The sequence below is a fragment of the Spermophilus citellus genome (assembly GCF_964194105.1).
Source record: "Spermophilus citellus genome assembly, chromosome: 4".
Taxonomy (NCBI): Eukaryota; Metazoa; Chordata; class Mammalia; order Rodentia; family Sciuridae; genus Spermophilus; species Spermophilus citellus.
The window spans coordinates 141901081-141923600 of record NC_138185.1 but is presented as its reverse complement, the minus strand read 5'-3'; the positions used below and the strand labels follow the sequence as shown (position 1 = coordinate 141923600).

The 22520-nt window shown below is 33.6% G+C and overlaps 1 protein-coding gene across 7 annotated transcripts in view; it reads left to right on the top strand.

The window, feature by feature from the left end:
• CDIN1 (CDAN1 interacting nuclease 1) overlaps positions 1-22520 on the top strand; it is a 220911-nt gene that overhangs the window by 47434 nt on the left and 150957 nt on the right. For 5 of the 7 annotated variants that reach the window (XM_081288679.1, XM_081288681.1, XM_081288685.1 and 2 more), the window contains exons 2-5: positions 10581-10626; positions 11519-11583; positions 18910-18970; positions 22397-22469. In XM_081288679.1, coding sequence (XP_081144805.1) covers positions 10581-10626; positions 11519-11583; positions 18910-18970; positions 22397-22469 — 245 coding nt within the window. The remainder of the gene's footprint in view (positions 1-10580; positions 10627-11518; positions 11584-18909; positions 18971-22396; positions 22470-22520) is intronic. The other 2 variants (XM_081288683.1, XM_081288684.1) reach the window with 1 other exon arrangement.

Genomic DNA, 22520 nt, shown 5'->3' with positions numbered 1-22520 from the left:
TTTTTCACTGGTTTATATTATGTAAAGGAGATTCTTCTTTAGAAAACCATTGAGTAATTGGGAATGATAAAAACCATACTTTTGAAGGTACAAAATTATTTTCCCATAAAATCTAGAATTATACTCACTATGTACAAAGCACTTTAAATTCTGACATACCAATTTAGAATTTGTGGCAATTAACATTAATACGTCCCATAGTGAATCTCACCATTGTGTACATCCACAAGATTGAGATTCTAATTATTAAGATATATTTCATGTTTGTATAAGTATATTAAAATAGATTCTACTGCCATTTATAATTAGAACAAAAAAACACAAAAACAAATAATCCGAGACATCAGCATGTTGTTCCCTAACAGCCTTAGTTGAGAATGAGAGAAGTGGATTTAGTGATTAAAAAAGGAGAATTTTTGTGGTGGTGAGAAGTGGGAACTTACAGGTTTGGGGACTATTGATGATTTACTTATGTTCTAGTATATTTTAACCTTTTATTTGTATTTATGACTTAATTTGTACACATTGGTCATAAATATGTTATGATTACTGAAATCATAAAACTGCATTATTCCCATACTCCCACCTGTTTAAAATATTAACTTCCATCTGTTAAAATATTACTTGAATAAGTCCCACTTGAAGGACAACTTATTTTTTTTCTTTGATTTACCTGTATCTGATGTAAAATATTGCTTTATGTGATCTTGTCCATTGTGACTTTACCTTTTCAGTTTCTAAAATGAAGATGTTGACCTTAGTCTGAAATTCTCACATTAGCTTTCAGGAAATACTCTTTTTGCTAAAATAACTTGATTTAATAGTGATAGAATGTTGTATAAGAATACCCTAAATCCAATTATCACTATAAGAATAGAAATTCTCCAAATGGAATAAAGAAAGAATAATATTCTGAACTCTAAAAAGAACATAGTAATTAATAGCGATGTGGTGGGGTGCAGTACATACAAATTCCTCCAGGGGTAGAAAGTGGTAAAGAGTTGTGGGAGGTTAGAAGGAAGGGACCTAAGCCAGGTGAAGGGGGTTTTCAAATGCTTTGATGATGATTTTGAATGTCATCCTTTGGGCAATAGACATCAAGAGATTTTTAAGCCAAGAGGGTAATGTAATCAGATATGTATCTTGAAAATATTGTTGGTAAATCCAAGGTTGTATTAAGAGGTATAACTGTAAGAAACAAGCAAAGTAAATCAGGAAGCTATTTAGTAGTAGAGAAGAATCAGGACAAATGTGCAAAAATGGTGGTAGAATCACAAGACTTAGAGACCAGTGAGTTGTCTCAATTATGAAGGAGAGGCAAGCATTAACAATGTTCCAGAGGTTTCTAGCTCAGACCTTTGCATTTATGGAAACAATTGATTTAATGGAGGTATATAAAAGGGAGGTATGGAAATGTGTTTGTGAGAAAAGAGTGTGGTGGTAAATTTGATTTCAGGATACCTGTGGCCAAATAGGTAAAATGTCCCTACTAGTAGCTACAAATTGAGACTGGGACTCTGAGTAGAGGTACAAGCTGGAGACACCCCTACCCACCACCCCATGTATATATTTGTATGCATGTCTATTTATTTGGGAGCTGTGGAGGTAGTAGTTGGGAACACAAAAAGGTGTGCTATCACCCAGGTTATGTGTAGGGTAAAAAGAGAAGGTTGAAGGGAACTCCCTGGGAAACCCGGGCAAAGAAGATAGGCAGTGAGTGGAAGAAAAATGTTTGCAAGGTAGGAGGAGAATTATCAAAAAGTAGTACCCTGGAATTCAGGAAGGAAAGATTTTAAGAAAAGGGAATGGGTATTGTCAAAGGTGATAAGTGAGTTCAGATAGCATAATTATGGCTTTGAGGTTTAGTAATAATGAGGTCTATGACTCTTGCTTTAGGCTAGGGGAGGAGTAGAAGTTAGATTGCCTTGGGAGGAAGATAAATGGGGTTAATGAAAGCAAAGGCCTTCTAGACCAAAGACATGCTGAATAAAAAAAGGTGATGGACAGTAGTTTGAAGAGTAGTCAGGTTATGATTTAGGAAGACAGAAACATTCTTGGATGAAAATGAAGAATACCAGAGGAAAGGATGATTTGGAAGAAATTTGAATTTTAACCAATAAGAAATTATAAATATCTTCACATACAGGCCATAATCAGGTTATCATTATCGGTTAACTTTATTTCTCTTTTTTCCACAATAAAATTACTAGAAACTTAATTTAAGGGCTTCTTATAATGTAGTTTAATCCAATTTATTAATGAAAGAAAACAGAAAAAAACTCATTTCAGGAAAATGATGAAATTTTTAAAAAATGAAATTTAAAAAGATGATAAACATTTCTACAGATCAATTATGTATATAATGTATTGAAGGTATTGGGATTACTTAAGAGAAAAATTACCAAAAGCTTGGTTTTGCCAGTGAAATTAAGTATGTCACCCTGGCTCCTTATTCTTTATCTGATTTATGTTATGGCTTGTTCTAAAAAGTTAGTACCTAAATTTAATTAGAAAGGAAAGAAGTATAGGTACTTAAAACTATAATTAAATCAGAACATTTAGAATAGGGTGAGACTTAGAGCAGAAGAGTGTCTGACAGACAGATCCATTTATCCACCTCCTCCTTACTTGTTTCCTTTTTGCTTACCTTTTTAGTCTTATTATGAAATAAATCACAGGATAGAAATGTATAGAGAACAATATAACAGACCTTTTGAATCTGTCTCTGTTTATATTTGCTTTAGATGCTTTTTACTTTTTTAGTAATAAAATATCCTAACACTGTGCTTCATTTCCTTTCCTCTTTAGAGTTTTTTTAAAAAATAAAATATTATAGATATGGCCGAATATATATCTTTCTCTCTGAATTCTTTCCCATTTTCCTTCACTGAGGTTTCCATCATCTTGAATTTATTGCTCAGTCTCATTTTTTTCTTTCATTAAATCTTTATATTTCCTTGAGAATCAGACAATTTGCTGTTTTATACTTTATGTAAATGGAATAAAATTTGGATATAATTCTGTGACATGCTTTTTTAAAATAAATACTGTATTCTTGAAATGTATTCATATTAATATCTGGTAAAGTAACTTCCCCACCTTGCTTATGCTTTTCAGAATTTAAGTATTCCTGACTATGTATTCTTTTTTTATTTTAACATGAATTTGTCATGTTCTTCCAGAAGACTCTGATGTGAATTTCATAGAATGTATAGTTTGTTAGAACCTCCTTCAATAAAATAAGTTCCTTTGTGTTTTCTTACAATGTCCAATTAATTGCATAAATATCACACAAATTTATATATATATATATATGTATATATATATATATATATCTCGTAGTCAGTCATTGCTTAGTTTTATACATTTTTTTCCATCATGACTTTCTCTATAAGTTACTTAGGCATGCATTTTTAATTTCTGAAGATAGGGTTTTGGGGTACTTACCTTTTAAATCATTCAATTCTAATTTGAGTACCCTTTGATCAGATGTAGTCTAGTCAGTTCCTGAGAAGAACTTTTCACAACTTTATAGGACCAGAAGACAAATTTTAAGGATTAGGGTCCACCAAAGATGATAGCTTTTTAAAAGAATTTTATTTATTTATTTTTTATTTGTTCTAATTAGTTTTACATGATGGCAGAATGCTGAGTGTTAATGGCTTAAACTCATCAACCAAAAGACATAGACTGGCAGATTGGATTTTTTAAAAAAGATTCAACAATATGCTGTCATCAAGAGATTCATCTCATAGGAAAAGACATCCACAGACTAAAGGTGAAAGGATGGGGAAAAAACATATCACTCACATGGACTGTGTAAACAAGGAGGGCTTTCCATCATATCAGATAAAGTGGACTTAAAGCCAAAGTTAGAAGGGATAAAGAAGGACATTTCATATTGCTTAAGGGAATCATACATCAACAAGACACAACAATCATAAATATTTATGTCCCAAACAATGCAGCATGTACATACATCAAACAAACCCTTCTCAATTTCAAGGATTAGATAGACTACAACACATAATACAGGGTGACTTTAACACACCTTTCTCAATACTGCATAGATCTTCCAAACAAAAACTAAACAAACTATAGAACTAGATAATCAGCAATTTAGACTTAATAGACATATATAGTATATTTCATCCATCAATGAGTAGATACACTTTCTTCTCAGCAGAACATGGATCCTTCTCTAAAAAGACCTTATGTTATGCCACAAAGCAACTCTTAGCAAATATAAAAAATTAGAGATACTACCCTGCATTTTATCAGATGATAGCTTTTAGAAATGTCCCAAGCTTTGTGGTGGGGCCTTTAATGGATATACCTTAAGAGTAAATGTGAGCTATAGTTAAAAGAGCTCTACATGATAGCTTTAGATTTACCTGATTGGCACCAAAAATTAATACCTGAAAATGGACTGAGGTGAAATTAGATTCTTGGTGACCCCACATCAAAAATAACAATAATAATTCTCTCTGTGGAGGAAACAGTTAAAAGAGGGTGGTAGGGAGGGTATTTACAATCAAAGCACGTTATATAAATATAGGGAAATGTCACAATGACATCCATTAATATGCACTAATAATTTATCAATATACACTAATAGTTTTTAAAACATTTTAAGAAAAAGAATCCAGGGTTTTTGTTTGTTTTGTGGTGGTGCTGGGAATCAAACTCAGGGCCTTCTATACTCTAACACTGAGTGAATCCCAAGTCCTTAAAGCAGTTTTTCAAATAATAAGGTAGTACTATACTATTAAGCAGAATTTTTATAAATTTTCTTTGTTCAGGGAATTAAAGAAAATTGAAACATTCTTCTGAGAACTTGTTTGAAAAAGAATGAAATAGGAACTCTAGAACTGAAAAATGCAGTAATTAAAATTGTGTGGATTTAGGAGTTGGGGATATAGCTCAGTGGCAGAGTGTAGGCCTAGCATGTGCAAAGCCCTGACTTCATACCTCCATTTCAAAAAAGGAAAAAGAAAAAAATAAAAGCAAAATTATAAAATATATAAAATTGGATAGATTTATCAAAATAAATTTACCAGTAAATTAGATATTAGCATAGAGAGAATTCATGCTCTGGAAGATAGTTCATAAGAAAATAAGCATAGCATAGAATAACAAGGGTTGAAGAGTGGATTAGGTAGGGAAGAATAGCATTCACCTACTTAGGAATCTCAGGAAGAGGAGAGAGTGTAATATCAATGTTTGAAGAAATTATGATAGAGCATAATCCTAAAATGACAAGTGATAACCATCCATATATTTAAGTCCAGCAAATTCTAAACAGAATTTTACAGTTAAATTGGGCATGGTGGCACAGGCCTGTAATCCCAGAAGCTCGGGAGACTGAGGCAGGAGGATTGTGAGTTCAAGCCAGCATCAGCCAAAGCAAGGTGCTAAGCAACTCAGTGAGACCCTGTCTCTAAATAAAAATACAAAATAGGCTGGGGATGTGGCTCAGTGGTCAAGTGCTTATGAGTTCAACCAGCCGTATCAAAAAAAAAAAAAAAAAAGAATTTTACAGTTAAAACTGAAAACCAGAGATAAAATCTTAAAACTAGATAAAGGAATAAGGTAGTGATTTAAAAAGTAGCCACAATTTGTTACTTGACATCACTGATAAAATTTTTAAAAGAAAATGATTTCAGACAGAAGAATGGAGGAGAAAAGAATGAAGAGCATGAAATGAAACATATGTAGGTAAATCTTAACGAGCAGAGACTATATAAAAAAGATATTGTTCTTGGGGGAATCTAAGACATATGCAAGATTAAAACAATGTTCTGTATGTGAAGAGGGAGAACTATAGACTGTGTTTTAATATATTTATATTTAAGGCACAATTCCTGACCATTTAAAATTGGGGATGCAGTTATCTAGGATAATCATTAAAAGAATAGTAAAAGGCTGCATAGCCTCTGAGTTGCATGAGGAAAGTTAGTGAATAAGTGTTAAATCGATTGAAAAGAATATGAGAAAGTAGAGAACAGTTATATATAATAGGTAGAGTTAAACGTGAATATAGCAGTACTTACATTAAATGTACATGGTTTTGTTGCAGTAATCAAAACAGTCCTCAAATAGACTGTCAGTAATTTGGTTTACTCAGAAGCAAATTGTGTAGTCAATTGTGTATTTGCATGAAAAAAATAAAAAGAAACTAACATATCTCAACACAAAATTAATTCCAGATATATCAAAGAATTAAATGTAAAATCCAACACTATTAATCTTCTAAATGAAAATATCTGGAGTGTGAGTAGGCCAAAATTTTTTACACGAGACACAGAAAATATTAAAAATAATGTTAGACTTCATCAAAATTAAAAACTTTGACTCTTCAAAAGGCACCACAAAGAAAAGAAAAATGCAAACTATGAACTGGAAGGGAGAGGGATGAGAAATGTGTAGCAATAGAAACTCTCCTATACCATTAGTGGGAGTTTAATATTGCTATAACCGCTGGAAAGATTGTTCAACAGTATCTATTACAGTTGGAGATTTGCATGTCAGACGACCCTGGATTCTACTCTGTGTTTATATTCAGTAGAAATTTGTGCAGATGTGCACCAAGAGATTCACACAAGAGTGAGTTCACAGCAGCAGTGTTGTACATGCAGTAGAAGGTACTACATAGCAATGTTAATGAGTCGACCATGTTTATGTTAGCATGGATGATTCTCAGAGATATATTGAATGAAAGAGGCTGGATGTGAAAGAGTACATACTGTCTCACGAACTTCATGTAAAGTATGTCAGCAGGCAAAACTAACCTGCATTACCTAGGGATACATATTTGAGTAGTAAAACTATAAAGAGAAGCAAGGAAAGATCAGAAGAATCAGTTCATTTGTAAGAGGAAAGAGGTGGTAATGCAAGGGTGTTTTGGGGGGTGTTGGCAGGGTTGTTTGTTGATCTAAATGGTTGCATGTTTCTCTTTTTTTAAATATTAATTTGTTGCGCTACATATTTGTTCCACGTGTGGTTTTTCTTGGCGGGGCAGCAGGGGAATATATGTTTTATTCACGATAAAAATAATTTTTTTTTTATTGGTTGTTCACAACTTTACAAAGCTCTTGACATATCATACTTCATACATTAGATTGAAGTGGGTTATGAACCCCCAATTTTACCCCAAATGCAGATTGCAGAATCACGTCGGTTACACATCCATAGATAAAAATAATTTAAAAAGAGGAATATTTAATGGCACAGATAAGTGCTAGCATGAGATAAAGGCATGTTACAGAAAAAGATAAGTTTAAACCACTCACAGTTTTTAATGTGTGTGTATCAATGCACACACATACACACAAATTCAAAATCATCTAGCAAAGAGAAAAAAACAAAGATTATAGAACAGAATGAATACTGACTGTGGACATCAAGATTTTACATGAAATTTGTTCTATTTTGTAACTAAAAATCCCTTCATTAAATGTTGTTTTATAAAAATTAAACTTATAGAGGAAATTGTCTTCTATATGAAAGATTGGGTTATTTAGACTTGCTCTGTTTACCTAAGGATTTAATACTGCTCTATATGCAGTAAGTAGCATTTGAGTCAAAGACACATATACAGAGAACAAGACTTTAATAGTTAAAATATGCCTTAAAAATGCCTTAGCTGCAGAAAGAATGATAAAAATTACCCAACACTCTTTTAAACTATTTCCAGCAGTCAATATTCTTTTATCTTTTTCCCCATATTTTTTATTAGTGCATTATAGTTGTGCATATTGATGGGATTGTTGTTACATATTTATACATGCACATGATAAAACAGTATAATTTGGCCAGTAAAACTCCACAGCATTTCCCTACTCCCTCCCCACCTCCCACCTCTTGGTCCCTTTCCTCTACTGATCTCCCTTTGGTTTTTAGGAGATCTAGCCCCATCTTTGTTTTCCTTTTTCCTCTTTAGCTTCTGCTTATAAGAGAAAATTACAATCCTGAACCTTTTGAGTTAGACTTACTTCACTTAGCATGATGATCTCTAGTTAGTTCCTTTATCTCTCAGCACAAAAAAAGATTAATTTTTTATTTAGTTAATTAAAGGAAAACGGAAATTTGATTTTTAAAGAGAATATTGTTTAGAGCCATGGAATTTGGTCAAAACAGTTGACCTCCTGTGGCTTCAATTTTCTATCCAAAAAGCAACCTGCCCCATTTTTCACTGTTGTTTGGAGTACAATGTAACATAAATATTTAAGTAGTGGTGTTAGCATTGATGATATACAGAACTGATTTCTGGGACCTCTTGGGAAGGCAGATTGCCATGGGAATTAAGAATTTGGGTCTGGAATTGAATCTGGTTTTGATTCCCAGCTCTGCCACTGATCTAGCTGTGTAATTGTTGTTTTACTCTGGTTCTCTCCCTTCATTTACCCTTCTTTAAAATTTAGGACAGAAGCATAGAGGGTTGTAAATTTTATATCATATGACTCTGTTCCCCTCCACACCTGCCCAGTCCTTCCCTGTGGTATTTCTTGTTAGCATTGACACACTGGGAGAGAGTACAATACACACTGCTATCAATGTGTTCATCACACCAAACTCCTTTTCTGTTCTTTATGGTGTGGCACTTATTCAGAACTACTCTTCAGTAAGATCAGCACAGATAGGTATAAGGAAGCTTCCTTAGCACTGGACCCAGTTCTGTGTTTTTGTTGTTTTAAGTAAGTTGTTTTCTGATTTTAGTTCCAGTTAACTTTTACTCCATAGTATAAGCTGGAATCTTCTAAGTCCGTTGGTCATAGAGGAACTGTGTTGCTCCATAGGCTCTGTCCATGGATTTAACTGAATTGAATTCTAAGCAGCTTAAAGAAATTTTTCTGGCCAAAGGCATTATCTCATCTTGAATTTATATAATACTCTCAATTCCTGACTAGCTTTTCACTTTGAATGGTTTTTTTATTGAATTTATTTCTCCAGTTGTCCCTTAGTCTTCCCATTCTGGGTACCTACAAATACACTTTTTAAAACTATTACAGTTTAGTTTCCTCCTGTTTATTCATTCCAAACACATTATTTCCATCATATATTTTGAAACCTAAAGACTAACCTTCTGTGTGAACCATTAAATGGTTAATAACATAAATCTATTTTGCTATATAGTGATGAGGGAATCTATTTATTACATATAAATGTCTAACATTTAAATGTATCAAATAGTTTACGAAGATTTGGCCCTGATTTTGTAATTTTTGTCAGAAAAGTTTCAGCAGCAGACTGACCAGGGTATGTGATTGGCATGTTAAGCTCCGACAAGCCAGGCATAATAGGAAGCTTTTCCATGTCAAAATTGGCTTTTTCAAAGGTGTTTTACAATTTTAAAAGGAAATTGGAAAAGTGAGATTCTAGTGAATTTATAAAGGTTTTCATTAATTTCTCCATACTTTTCACTTAGTGAAATAGTTACTTGATTTTTATTGTTTTTCTTGGTGAACATTTATGGTATCTTTTTAAACCTAACTATGTACTTTTGTATGGATGGAGAGGGTTAGAAGTCAAATCTATGATGGCATCCAAAAGATGACAGTGCTGTGACAGTGAGTAAACAAGAATGGTGCTATTTTTATTTCACACTATTCAGTTTCCCTCTGATGTGCCTAAGAGGCACATTCATTCTATTTCATTCATGAATAGAAAATTTTTAATTATTCACAGAGCTTTGGCATACTGTGAGATAAATTATTTAAAGTATAGTCACTTGAATTAGCATTTAATAGGAAAATAAATCAGTAATAATCCATTTCAAGGTAAGATAAAGTTAGTATATCTACTGAGGACAATCAAAAAGAATAGGAATAGGGTATGATTGCTTTTTGTAGAAAGAAAAATTTCATTCCATTTCTAAATGTTAACAATTTCAAGAGGAAAATCCCCACTCGGGAAGAATGCTTTCCAGGTAGCTTCATTGCCAAGTGTTGACGCTGCATGGAATTTTACATGAGTAAAGTAAGGCTTATAGCAGTCTTTGGGAATGATGTACTTCCAAGGACCTTTGCTTCCTACTGTGAAAGTTTCTATTTTCAAAGCACACTAGAATCAGTGGGAAAACTCCAGTGTTCTCTTTGCTACCTCTAATAAAGACTAAAGGTTTTACCCCTGAATCTAGGGAAGCTGTGGAAAAGATTACCTATCTGCTAACAAAATAAATTTCAGAATGTTGCCAATGAATGAGCTACATGTTCTCTCTACTTTTATAGGATTGGACTGTGTCATTTGTTTATGGAAACAAGTCTTGTTTTCTTGTGGTCCCTTTTAACACCATTGTATACTACAGATATGATTTACAATCATTCCAAAGTTTAAAAAAATCCAAATAATATGATACTTGCTTTGAGACCATTCATATCTTTCCCTTTCCCTTTTCTCTCTCCTTGACCTAGCAGCAGGAAGCCTTTGTTTGAGGTGTTCATCTGGAACAACTTTTCCACACTTGTTTTCATGTTCTGTTAGATTACAGGGCAGCAGGCCTACCTTTGAAGCTCCTTTCTCTTTTGTTTCTTTGCCGTGCACTCCAGTAATTAACTTTGTCCTTCTTTTATTTGTTCCAGTCAATCGCAGGCCACTCTGCTGAGCATCTTCTCCCAGGAGTACCAGGTTAGAAGTTTTCTCCTTTGTGAGGGTTGACAGGTGCCTAATTGAATGATGAATGTCCCTTTATTTCTTTGTAATTGAACTGCCAGCTCTCTGATTGGGTTGGAGGATGTTCTCCTTTCCACATCAAGCACCGCCTGCGTCTCAGTGGAGGCCTGCCAAGCCTACCCATCCATCTGTCTAATAACATCTAGCCTTTGCTTATTTGGTGGACCTGTAATAAATTATGCTAAACCATTATTATTCTGACAATAATAATTTCCCTGTGTTGCGTGGTTCCATGTGCTAAATGTTTGCTGACTTGCACTGTCAGTGCTGCTTTCCATTGCTGACAGAGATGATGATAAATGACCATTGCTGGAGTGGCAGAAGGCAAGAGAGGCAGAAAATGGAGTCATTTATCATGAGATGACAGGTGTCAGTCAAGTGGCAAGTCTCTATGGAATTACTTTTTGTAGTTTTCAAATAAGTTGTTTTTAAGCAATGTTCTTCCTGGTTAAAAATGGCAATTGGATTGTAAAACTAGAGTACAGAGGACTTAGATGGAATTGAATTGAGGGAAAATTAATACAAAGGTTGAAAGAGGGAGCAAGTTTTTCTTTGCCCTCTGCAGCCCTAAGCAAACTTATTTAGATTCAATTACAATGACCCTGTTGGCTTTTACATATATACTGTACCTTGTGGTACAGTCTGAAGACATCCCAGCCAAGCAATAAAGATTAAAATGCATAGGCTCATAGAGTAGAAGGAAAAAAAAGTCCTACCACCACCAAAATCCCCAAGCTATTATTCATTTTGCCCTGTATGCTAGTCATTGAGATCAAGAAATATGTCATTATTGTTCTTGAACTTGCTCTGTGACACAATGTAAAGATTTTATTTTGTTTTGTTTCAGAAACATATTAAAAGAACACATGCCAAACATCATACTTCGGAAGCAATTGAAAATTATTACCAGAGGTATGACCTGCCTGCCCCACTAGAGGGTATCATAGTACCTATTAATTGTAATAATAATTACGAATAAATTAGATTATCAAATTAATTTTCTTTATTATACCCCAAGACATTGTTTCGAATCTGTATTTAAGACTTTTGGTGTATCTTTGAATGAGTTTTCAATTGTAGACCTAAGAATATGGTGATGCCGTCTTATGGTGTGTGTGTACAGTACTAGGTAGTTAAAATATTATTGAATCTCGGTTAGTTCTTGAAACTTACAATAAATGCATATCTGTCTAAATGCATATGTCCATATATGCATACATCTATATGTTTATATGAAAATTCTGAAACCAATTTTTATTTCTTATTTAGATTAGCAAGTCAAAAGAATATGATTGAATTTTGATGTACCTGTGTTTTGCATCATAGGTATTATGTTAGCCACTTTACAAAATAGGAAAGATATATCAACTAAAGACATATGGAAATACATCGTATTGTATGATTGACACATTTTAAAGAGGGTTTTATATTTTAAAAGAAAATCTTAGGCATCAAATCAACAACATGGTATCCAGAAGCTATTTTAATTGTAGCATTACTTATTATAAATACTTTTCTGAAACAAACAGAATCTTAAATAACTGATTTTTTTTAATTTCTAAAATTTGTACTGTTATTATAATATGACTTAATAATTTATAACACTAAAGGTTTGCATTAGAAATGGTTGGTTTCTTAAATATTTCAAAGGCATATTGGAAAGGAAAATTGTTTGAAATATGCTCTTAAATTATTATACTCAGATTGACAGATCAACCTTTTCTGTTTGAGAGTGACACCACTGATTTCAGATGAATGATTTTTATGCACAAAAATTTTATGAATGAAATAAATATGTGGATAAAGTTGGTGCCATATTTTTGTAGTCATTTTTAAGAACTGAGGTATAGATATTGAACAGAAAAGTTATTGAAATTAAATTTTTTTAAAAAAAGTATTCACTCAGCCACTTGATAAAATGTTTTCTTTGTTTTGAGTAGCTCAATCTATTAAAGATACATATGCTTCTTCTACTCTACTCCACACACTTGTGTCTAGGAGAGTTCTTCTCTGAACAGTCTTTGTAAAGTTTTAAGTAAGTTATTCAAAAGTCGCAACTACCTTATAACATTTAAATTTCAGTCATAACCTTGATCCTATATTATAAAATTAAGACTGTCCATAAAGTCCTGTGAAAGCTGTGGCATTCATACTCTCCAAAGAAAGATTGAAAAGCCATTTTTTACATGCCAAAAAAAATACATTCTTGTTTGTAAACCTTCTAGTGCTAGGCTGTCATAGAAAAGCATGCTTTGATGTCCAGATTTAAAACCTTGAAACACAAGCTGAGGAAAAAAGAGCATTTTAGAGGAAAGTCAACTCTTTTCTAAGAAATTTGCAAGCCCATTATCAGGTGGTGGGGCCACCCTGTGTCACTTGCCTCATTGTAAAAAGATGTGTTGTTTTTTTTTAAATTAGATTCTAATATCTCTGCTACTTTTTAAAATATTAGTTTCATTAAAAAACATTTTAAGAATGGAAGTATGAAAATACATTTTTGGATTATCTGGGTAGTTTAGGCCAGAGACAGACATTTTTCACATTGTCACTCAGTAATGAATGGTTGAGTGAGTAGTAATGAGAATATAGAAATTTATTTCTGTATTCTGAGGAGCTAGAGCATTTGAAACAAAAACATGAAGTTATGTTATAATGAACAGATTCAGAAGAAAGCAGTCTGACCAGTTTCTTACCTTATCACTAGTTTCCTTCCATACTTCTGTTCTGCACTTTGTGACCCAGGATAAGCATGTTGTTACCTTTTGGATAGATTGACCTCACAAGCCTCTTGTTCTAAATGTGCAGGCCCAATGTCCCTGTTTTCACTAAGATAAATTGGTCTTGAGAGGTTTTTGTTTGTTTTCCAGCTGATTATAATAAAGGCAAACTGTTGAATGAAAGCATATTTAAGCAGTTTGAAAATGTTAGTGACAGATTAATTTTTTGCTTTATAAATTAATACTCCCCATTAGAAAAATTAAGCACCTTTGTGATGGTATTAAAAAAAGAACAAATGAGTACACATACTTGTGCCATTCAGAGATAACTGTTGGTTAAAATTTCATTCCAGTTTTTTGTCAACCCATTTTTTAAATATTTTTTTTAGTTGTAGGTGGACACAATACCTTCATTTTTATTTTTTATAATTTTTTTTTGTGGTGCTGAGGCACAAACCCAGCGCCTCACCCGTGCTAGGCAAGCACTGTACCACTGAGTCACAACCCCAGCACCTCAATCTATTTTTTATATAGATGGTCATACTTAAGTCATAATGTGCATGCAATTATGAATTCTGAATTGTATACTCAGAAAAATGTAAATGATATAATAGTATTTTGTAAAAAGCTTCTTATTTTATTGGTTGCCTTACTTTGTCATATGAAAGTATCAAAAGATACTGAGCTATTCCTCCATTGAACATTTATGTTTTCAATATTTTTGATATTGTAGATAATACTGTGATAAACATCTTGATTCATGAGTCTACATTTTGGATTCATTTTTTTATGTCTTTGTATATTGGGGCTGGGGCTGAGGCTCAGTGTTAAAGTGCTTTCCTTGCATGTGTGAGGCACTGTCTTTGTATATACTTACTGGTGCAAACAATGTAAATGCTTAAAAAAATCATTATATGTTGCCAAATTACTGTCTAGGAATATACTGGTTATATTCCTACTCACAGTATAAGAGAAATTTGTGTTTTTGTATTCTTGGTAGTATTGAGATAATATTAACTACAAATTCAAAGGATGCATTTCATGTGATTGAGTCATGATTAATTGAAACTTCATAGGATCCAGATAGCAGAAGAAAACGTTTTGAATTACTGAGGAAATTTCCTCAGTTCTCCATGTTGTGTATTTATAGACAGCTGAAGTATTGTGTTTGAAAACAATTCTCTATTCTTTCACATTATATTAATGTCATTTTATTTCCAAAGAGGAAACATTTTTCATAAAATTTATCTAGTTTCATCTAACCTGGTGCACATGGATTTATGTGCACAAACATAATTGGTTAGATTTGCAAGTCCTCATCAGTAGTGAAGGTCAGAAATACTATGTCTCATCTCCTTCCTTCTCCCAAGACACATTGACTAAGGGGCTACCTTAAGTAGCTTAAGAGAATCAGATCAATTGAATTTTATTCAGATGTTCACACGGAGAAAAGGGTAGTTCAATTGTGATATTGACAACACATGATAAAATGATTCTGAAAATTTGTACTTTTTTTTTTCAGTTAGCACTATTACTGTGTTCGCACTGTATCCTATCCACATGCTAGAAACTGACTATAAAATGTGACTAACACAGTACCTACCTTCAACTTTTCCATTTAGTGGGAAAGCAGCTGTGTACCTAAATATGTAAAATGTGGTAAGAGAAGTTATCCATTTGAGGTGTTCGGGGTAGCATGAATGTGTACAGTCTAGGAATAAAAGGCTCACCTTTACAAGTTTGTTGAGAAGGGGAGAGCTTTCCATGTTGAGAGAAGGCCTTCAGTAGCAGAGCTATGATGTTTTTGAGGTAGAGTCTAGAGAACAAATGGAGAATGGCAAAATAGCTTGGGAATACAGGCAGGTACTGAGGATCTTGTTCAAAGGAGTAGTATTTTTTTTTCTTTTAAATAGGCAGTATGAACCCAGTGGTAGATTTTAAGCAAGGAGTAGACTATATATGTTTTTATGCAGGGAAGGAAGTTCTGTGGCATTATAAACAGGATAGATGGTTGGGTGAGCTGCAAGCAGGGAAGCCTCCTACGCTAGCTCTTGGTATAGTTTGGGGGAGAGAGACTGGCAGCAATAGCAGTGGGGATGGGTAATGGAGATTTTAGAGGTAAATTCAGCAAAGATACTGTTTAGGTGTAAGCCTAGCATGATAATTTAAGTAGGTTTTTGAAGTTTTGCCATTAGATTTATTATGAAAATATTAAAGATCAAATAACTTTATCTTATATTTAAAATAAGTATATATTATTTAGTTTTAGATGCTAATGGATCTTTCACAGCCAAAAAACATAAAGTAGGTCTTCTCTAAGGATCTTCTCAGGATGACTTCACCCATAGGCTATATATTTGTTGGTCCCCCCCCCCATGGCAGAACTAAAGGATGAGGTGTGGCTTCTAAGTGAAGTAGTTTTAATTGACAAATTGGCCTTAGGAATGGAGCCCAGATTACCTAATGTATTGTTCAGGATGATCTCCTCATATCCTCTTCGCCACACAGGTCTTTGCTAGGGATCTGTTGGATATTTGTGAGGTCATACTCCAAGGAGCTTCCTGTCTAGTTGGAGAGAAAAGCAGACCATTATGCCAGTGTCAGAAGTACAATGCTGTAAGTTTGCACATCTGTGATAATTCAGAGAATGATAGCATCTTTTCTTTTCTTTTTTCTTTCTTAGAAATAGGATCTTGTTGTGTTACTCAATTATTCTCTAATTCATGGGTTTAAATGATCCTCCTGCCTCAGCCTCCTATGTAGCTGGGTCTACAGGCACGTACCACTACCCCAGCTCTACAATTTTTGATTATGTCTCTATTGAATATTTTGGATACTTCAGTATATTTCTTTGAGTGCATATATGAAAATCTGAATATAGCCTAATCTGTTGCTTTCATGTGGAACCACAATTAAGTTTTCACAAAGAACAAAATGAACCTCAAGTTAAATGTAATTACTCCCTCCCATCCCCAAAGCATTTCTGAAGTGTGGTAGGATATAGTTGGGAAACAAATGGGGCATAAATTCATTAAGAAGTAAGTTTACTGTTTTCATATGAAGGCACCCCCACTAGGCCCTGGGCCAGGGGTCAGGGTTCCCTTTCTGAGCTGTACTGCTGCCATTAGAGCCTGGGTAGGTTTCATCAGTGCACTGGGATTAATTTTCCTAATTTGAACAACTGAGAAGCTATGGCCAACCACATAATTTCTAGTGTAATAACAACCTTCAGATATTATTCAGACTATGTAAATATAGGGGATTACTATTATTGCTTGACCATGTCCTGTTTCTTTAAACTTGGTGGAGGTTTCCATTGTTTATTACCAGGATAAAGATTGATGCAACATCTATGTGAAATCATGTAATTTTTATTCTAAACAGTAGTTCCCTGGCATAAGAAGTGGTCTGGCATCTAGCTATTCTCTCGTACTATGTCCAGGAAGCCCTGGAAACATGTACCTTCATCTCATGTAGAGGAGACACCCAAGTGCCTCTCTTATTGAGGGTCTTCCTGACTAACCCATGTAAGTCTAAATTTTATCGTAACATGTATGTTTTATATTTGTTCCTCCTTGTTTTAATTGAGTATCTCTCCACTATAATATCTCTGTGGAGGTGGAACAAGTGCTGTTTTATTCCTTGATGCTTCTTCAGAACTTGGACTAAGGCCCAACCCATAGCTCTCAAAAATACTTGTGGGATACATGGATGTTTAATAGAAAATTGTAAAGATACCTTAATATGGGTTTAGGATTAAATATCCTGGCCCAGACAGAATCAGAATCCTTAATTAGTATGCACTTCTGGGGTTACAAACATGATTAGCTGGTGACTTGACTGAGCTGATTGGTTGTTGCCTGAGCAGGCCTATCCTACACTGGAAATGTTCATGTCAATTGTGGTTCTTAGCTGACTTATTTCTCAGAGACCATCCTCTAAATTGCACTTGTCTTTGTTATTTTTTCTTGTTGCATCTAAAAGTCCTTATTTCCTAGTTAGTTTACTAAATAATATGTTCAAGAAGGGTCCCATTATGTGGAAATTGGATTTGTTAGAATTATTTTAAAGTTATAATAACCCTGACATTCTTCCTATCTTCAAAAAATTGCTTTTACCACATCTTCGTTACAGTGAGTGATGAGTTTAGGTAGACAATTCTCCCAAGTCCCACCTTATCCAGAGTTTTGTTATCCATGGTGTCATTTAACCTGTGGTCATCTGGCATATGGCTTGATGATATTTCTTATGACTTAGTATCTGAAGACTGGTAATAGCCTCACACTGTGTAACAATACCTGTGTCATAAATCTTACCTCATCACATAAGCATCAAAAGAAGGGTGAGTATAGTTAAATAAGATTTTGAGAAATATCACATTTACATAACTTTCATTATCGTATTTTATTATAATTGTTCTGTTTTGTTATTGTTAATCTCTTAGAGTGCCTAATTTGTAGATTAAATTTTATGATATGTATGTATGTCTAGGGAAAAACAGTATATTTAGGGTTTGGTATTATCCATGATTTGAGGCTCCATGTCTTGGAATATGTCCTTTGAGGATCAGGGTGGATGACTGCAACTAGGAGAATGCAGTGCTATAATATATGATGGGGGTACAGGCTCCTGCTCAGTTGCCTGTGCAGGGCATGACGTTACACTTGAATGGTGTTAGATTGAAGAAGGTGACATCTGGGCTGATTCCTAACTTATCCAGGTGATGAGTAAGAGTAGGGGACAGTGACTGGAGATGAGGCTAGCAGAATAGAGTAGATAGATTATGAAGAACCTATCATAGAGCTGTTAAGTAGTAATAATTTAATCTTGAGATTTAGCATAGGGCCTTCAAAATATTTGAAGGAGGAGAATAGCATATTCAAATTTTTGTTTTGAAAAACTCACCCTGTCTTCCTTGTGTTGGATGGATTTGGGGAATTTTGTTTTTGTTTTTGGTTTACAGTAAAGTTATGTGTTGATGAGAGCTGGAGGCTGTTAGAGAAATCCAGGGCAGATAAGTTGGTGGTTGTGTTGCCTATCAAAGGTGTGCTTGCCTACTGGTGACAAGGCTGTTCCCTTCTTTTCTTGATAAGGTATCAACAGCCCTCTGACGCAGAGGTAAAGAAAAAGGTGAGATGAGTACATGTATGCTTTCTTCAAATTATGAGAGTCACTTGTTTTCTTTCCATTTGACAGTTGTCTGTTGTATGGACAAAGTCAGAATGATATGGAAAGTTCTTTAGAAATAACCTCTTTGTTCACTTTGACATTATAAAAGGTGTAAACAAGGGAGACTGATGTGCTCATACCTCCTAGCCCTACTTCAGTTAGTTAGTTAGTTTTGAAGTAAGTTGTTTTTGTTATCCTTTTCTCTTTAGTGCTTTTCTATGACAGTAGCATACTTTAACAGGAGTTGAACATGGCATTTGCCCAGGAGAAACATGTACACACAGGGGATACTGACAAGTCTATACTGGCCTTTTCTCGTCACTGCATTATCACTTGGCTTTGTCTTGTCTAGGTACCTGAATGGAGTGGTGAAAAATGGAGCTGCCCCAGTGCTCCTTGAGCTGGCCAATGAGGTAATATTGTTGTTATGATTTTATTTAAACTTGCATAAAACCTAAGGGGCCTATCTGAAGTAGTTTGCTTAGAATTATAATTAACCTTAAAAAAGATTTTTGAGGTATATTAGACATTTAAATTGTTCCCTGGTCTCTTTGTACTTTTAATAATTGGACAAAGAACTTCATGTGTTAATAAATCAGTTGACATAATTAGTCTGCCTCTTTTAAAGCAAATGTATAAACAGCTTCTTAGTTTCTTATTTTGTGGAAAACTTAAACCAAGCATCTCAGGACATGCTCTTCTTAGGATATGTTGTCTTAATTTAGTGTGAGAAATACCTGTGTCAAGTAAAGAGATGTATGCCAAGAAAATCTATGCTAACTATTGTAAAAATGAAGAGAGAAATTGTATACTTAAAAATGTAACATTTACTTGATACATTTTTTTGTTTGCAAACCTTTATTATTGCATGCCTTCTAGAAAAGTCTCTTTCTAAGAAGAAACATAATATTCTTATTAACACCAGTATAAAGTGATTTATTGAACTTATTTGTTAACTCTGATCTGCTTCTGTTTGGGGAAACAACTAACAGCCTTACATTTAAAAAAGGAAGCCCTAAAGATTTCTTGTGAATGAAGAAGCTATAAAAAGTTCATAATAGTTGCAGAGAGCAAACCAAAAAATAAAATATTTAATTCCTAAACTCTAAAATATTTATCCACTGTAATAAGAGCAATACAATATTTAGTCTGACTTGGAAAGGCTTATGCAAACCTCATAGGGATGGAATGAAATGTACACTGTTTTTGTGTTGCATTATAATGGAAAACATAGAAGCAAGGCAGAAAATGTGTGTTTGCATTAAAGATGACCCCATACTATAAGCATTAAGTGTTGCAGTAGCAGCAAGTTCTACATGTTATATTAGCAAGGAAGGATGGCTTCCCTCACAGCTTCTGTCTGCTGTACTCCGCTGCAGTCAGCAAATGAGCAATTGCCTATCAGTAACTAGAAGGTTTTAATAGTCTAGGCAATGTCTACACAATCTGATAGGATAGTTAACATGTAGAATGAAATTTTCTTCTCCTTGCAAAACGTGTATTTTATTCATTTTTTTTTTCTGTTTCTGAAGCAGGGTGCTCTTTAAGTGTCTCCAGACTTGTTTGTTACAGGTTGATACTATAATAACTTGAGGTATCTGAGCTATAATTAGATGTTTAGTGATTGTCTTTTGTGAAAAGAAAGAGTAAGCTAACACCATTCCAGATAAAGCATTTAGAAAGAAAGTGATGCAAATATGAAACTTATTTTTATAGATAATGATGTTGATGACATAAAGTTTTATATAGTAGCAATTTATATTCATTTGAATTTTTAGTGGATAGTTCTGTTGAGCTTAACTTATTTAGCGGACCTCAACTTCCATCTTCTAACAATATGGAAAAATTAAATGCACCAGAACATATTATCCTACATCAATATATCTATTATTTACCATGAATGTATAGAGATATATAGCCAAAAATTATTGAAGGATTTTTTTATTTCTGGCTGCAGATGAATAAAAAGAGAATAGCACTTTCTATGAGGTTTCTGGGAATGACCTGTACCAGATTATAGCATCTAAACAACTAAGCTGCCATTTTTATATGATAGTTAATACTTAAATGACATATGTTTGCATCTAGTGACAACTGATATGATGGTAATACTTTATGAGTCAATATATATTTAATCAGTGGAAACTAAAAATTGATGAGAACTATATAACATTGATACATTACAGTGCACAGCAACTCCCTTAGATAAAAGCACTACATTGTTGATTTGGGGGGTAAGGGTTATAGGTGGCTGTCATTGATCTTATAAATGTATTAATACTACCTTTCCTATTCCAAGGATAAAAATGAACATTTTAGGAAATCTCTTTGTTAGTGCTAATAAGATCAGTCATTCTGTTCTCCCCACACAAATATTTTCAAGTTAGATTTGAAGCACTATGAATTTTACTTACATGCTAAATTCTGACATGAAGCATGATGGCCCTATTTCAGAGAGAGATGGACACATGATTAATATGAAAATTAGGGAGATGCAAGTACCTGAACTAATAAGGTAGTCCTTATTCAGGCTGGACTACCTTCAGTAATTTCACCATTTTTCATGTGTCAGCTCTGATGTGGGTTACTAGGAATAAGCAGCTTCATGGAAAGCATTTTTTTCTACTTGGGGAATTTAAGGGCATCCAAGTACATACATATTTGAAAAAACTGTTCATACAAATGAAGCTAGCCTTTTTGTCTAGTTACTAAATCAAGATAAAATTTTGGTATGAATACAGGACTTGAAAACCTGTCAGGAAAAATTCATGGTGATAATATATGAGGAACATTTGCTGTCTTATCCCTAAGATTAAAAGACTTGTTTTAGGGAAGTACTGTTGCTCTTAAAAACTACCTATTTTCTGTGCTGGGGTTGTGGCTCAGCGTAGAACACTTGCCTCACAAGTGTGAGGCACTGGGTTTGATCCTCAGCACCACATAAAAATAAATAAACAAAATAAAGGTAGTGTCCATCTACAACTAAAAAAAATTTTTTTAAAAAATACCTATTTTCTGGTGAAATTAAATCATGTCTAATGAAACATTTTCGAAACAGAAGACAATACTTTTACAAAAGAGTAGATGCAGTTTTTATTAATTAAAATGTCCATTCAACTGAGTACTCTTTGTTTTGTGTTTGATCCCTTATTTTTAAAAAAGTTAACTTGCTAGGTTCTATATTAAATAAATTGATAAGGAGCATTTCAGATAGGCCTAAGGATGGTGATCTTATATTTGCAAATATTATTGTTGTATGTTATTATTGATGTTTCTGTGATATAGTTATTTTTCTTTTGTCAAATAAAATATTTTATGTTAGGAACTTATACCAAAATTTCATTTCTCATTAAAGATAAAATCAGTAAACTCCATAATTTTAATTACTAAGATCAATTGGATTCATTTTTTGAAAAATTACTATGGAACAGAGAGTTTTTAATTTTAAATTTTGTACAAAATAATGTAAATTTAGACAAGTGGGTAGAAAAAGGGATGACTAGAATAAAAAATAATATTGGCTTAACAACAACAAAAAATTGAGAGGTGAGAAAAACCTATTTCACTGTTTTAGATAAATACTATGTCCTAGTTTTTCCATCCATTTTGTTCCAATGTTATATTCAATAAATACGACCTGTTTATTCTTTTCAACAGCACAGATCATACTTGTTATAATTTTATTATAATGGAAGCCACCAAGGGTGGGAAAGATTTTAATGAATGATGCTTGCTGTGGTTGATTAAAATTGACTTAATCTTCATTGTTGACAAAATATTGGAATATCAACTGCTTGCACATCTTGACAGTTTTAATTTTCTACTTCTGCTTTATAAAGGTGGACTATGCACCCTCATTAATGGCTCGGATTATACTGGAGAGGTTTCTACAGGAACATGAGGAAACTCCACGTGAGTTACTTTTTTTCCCCCCTAATGGTACTCTTTTACTCCCTTCCCCCA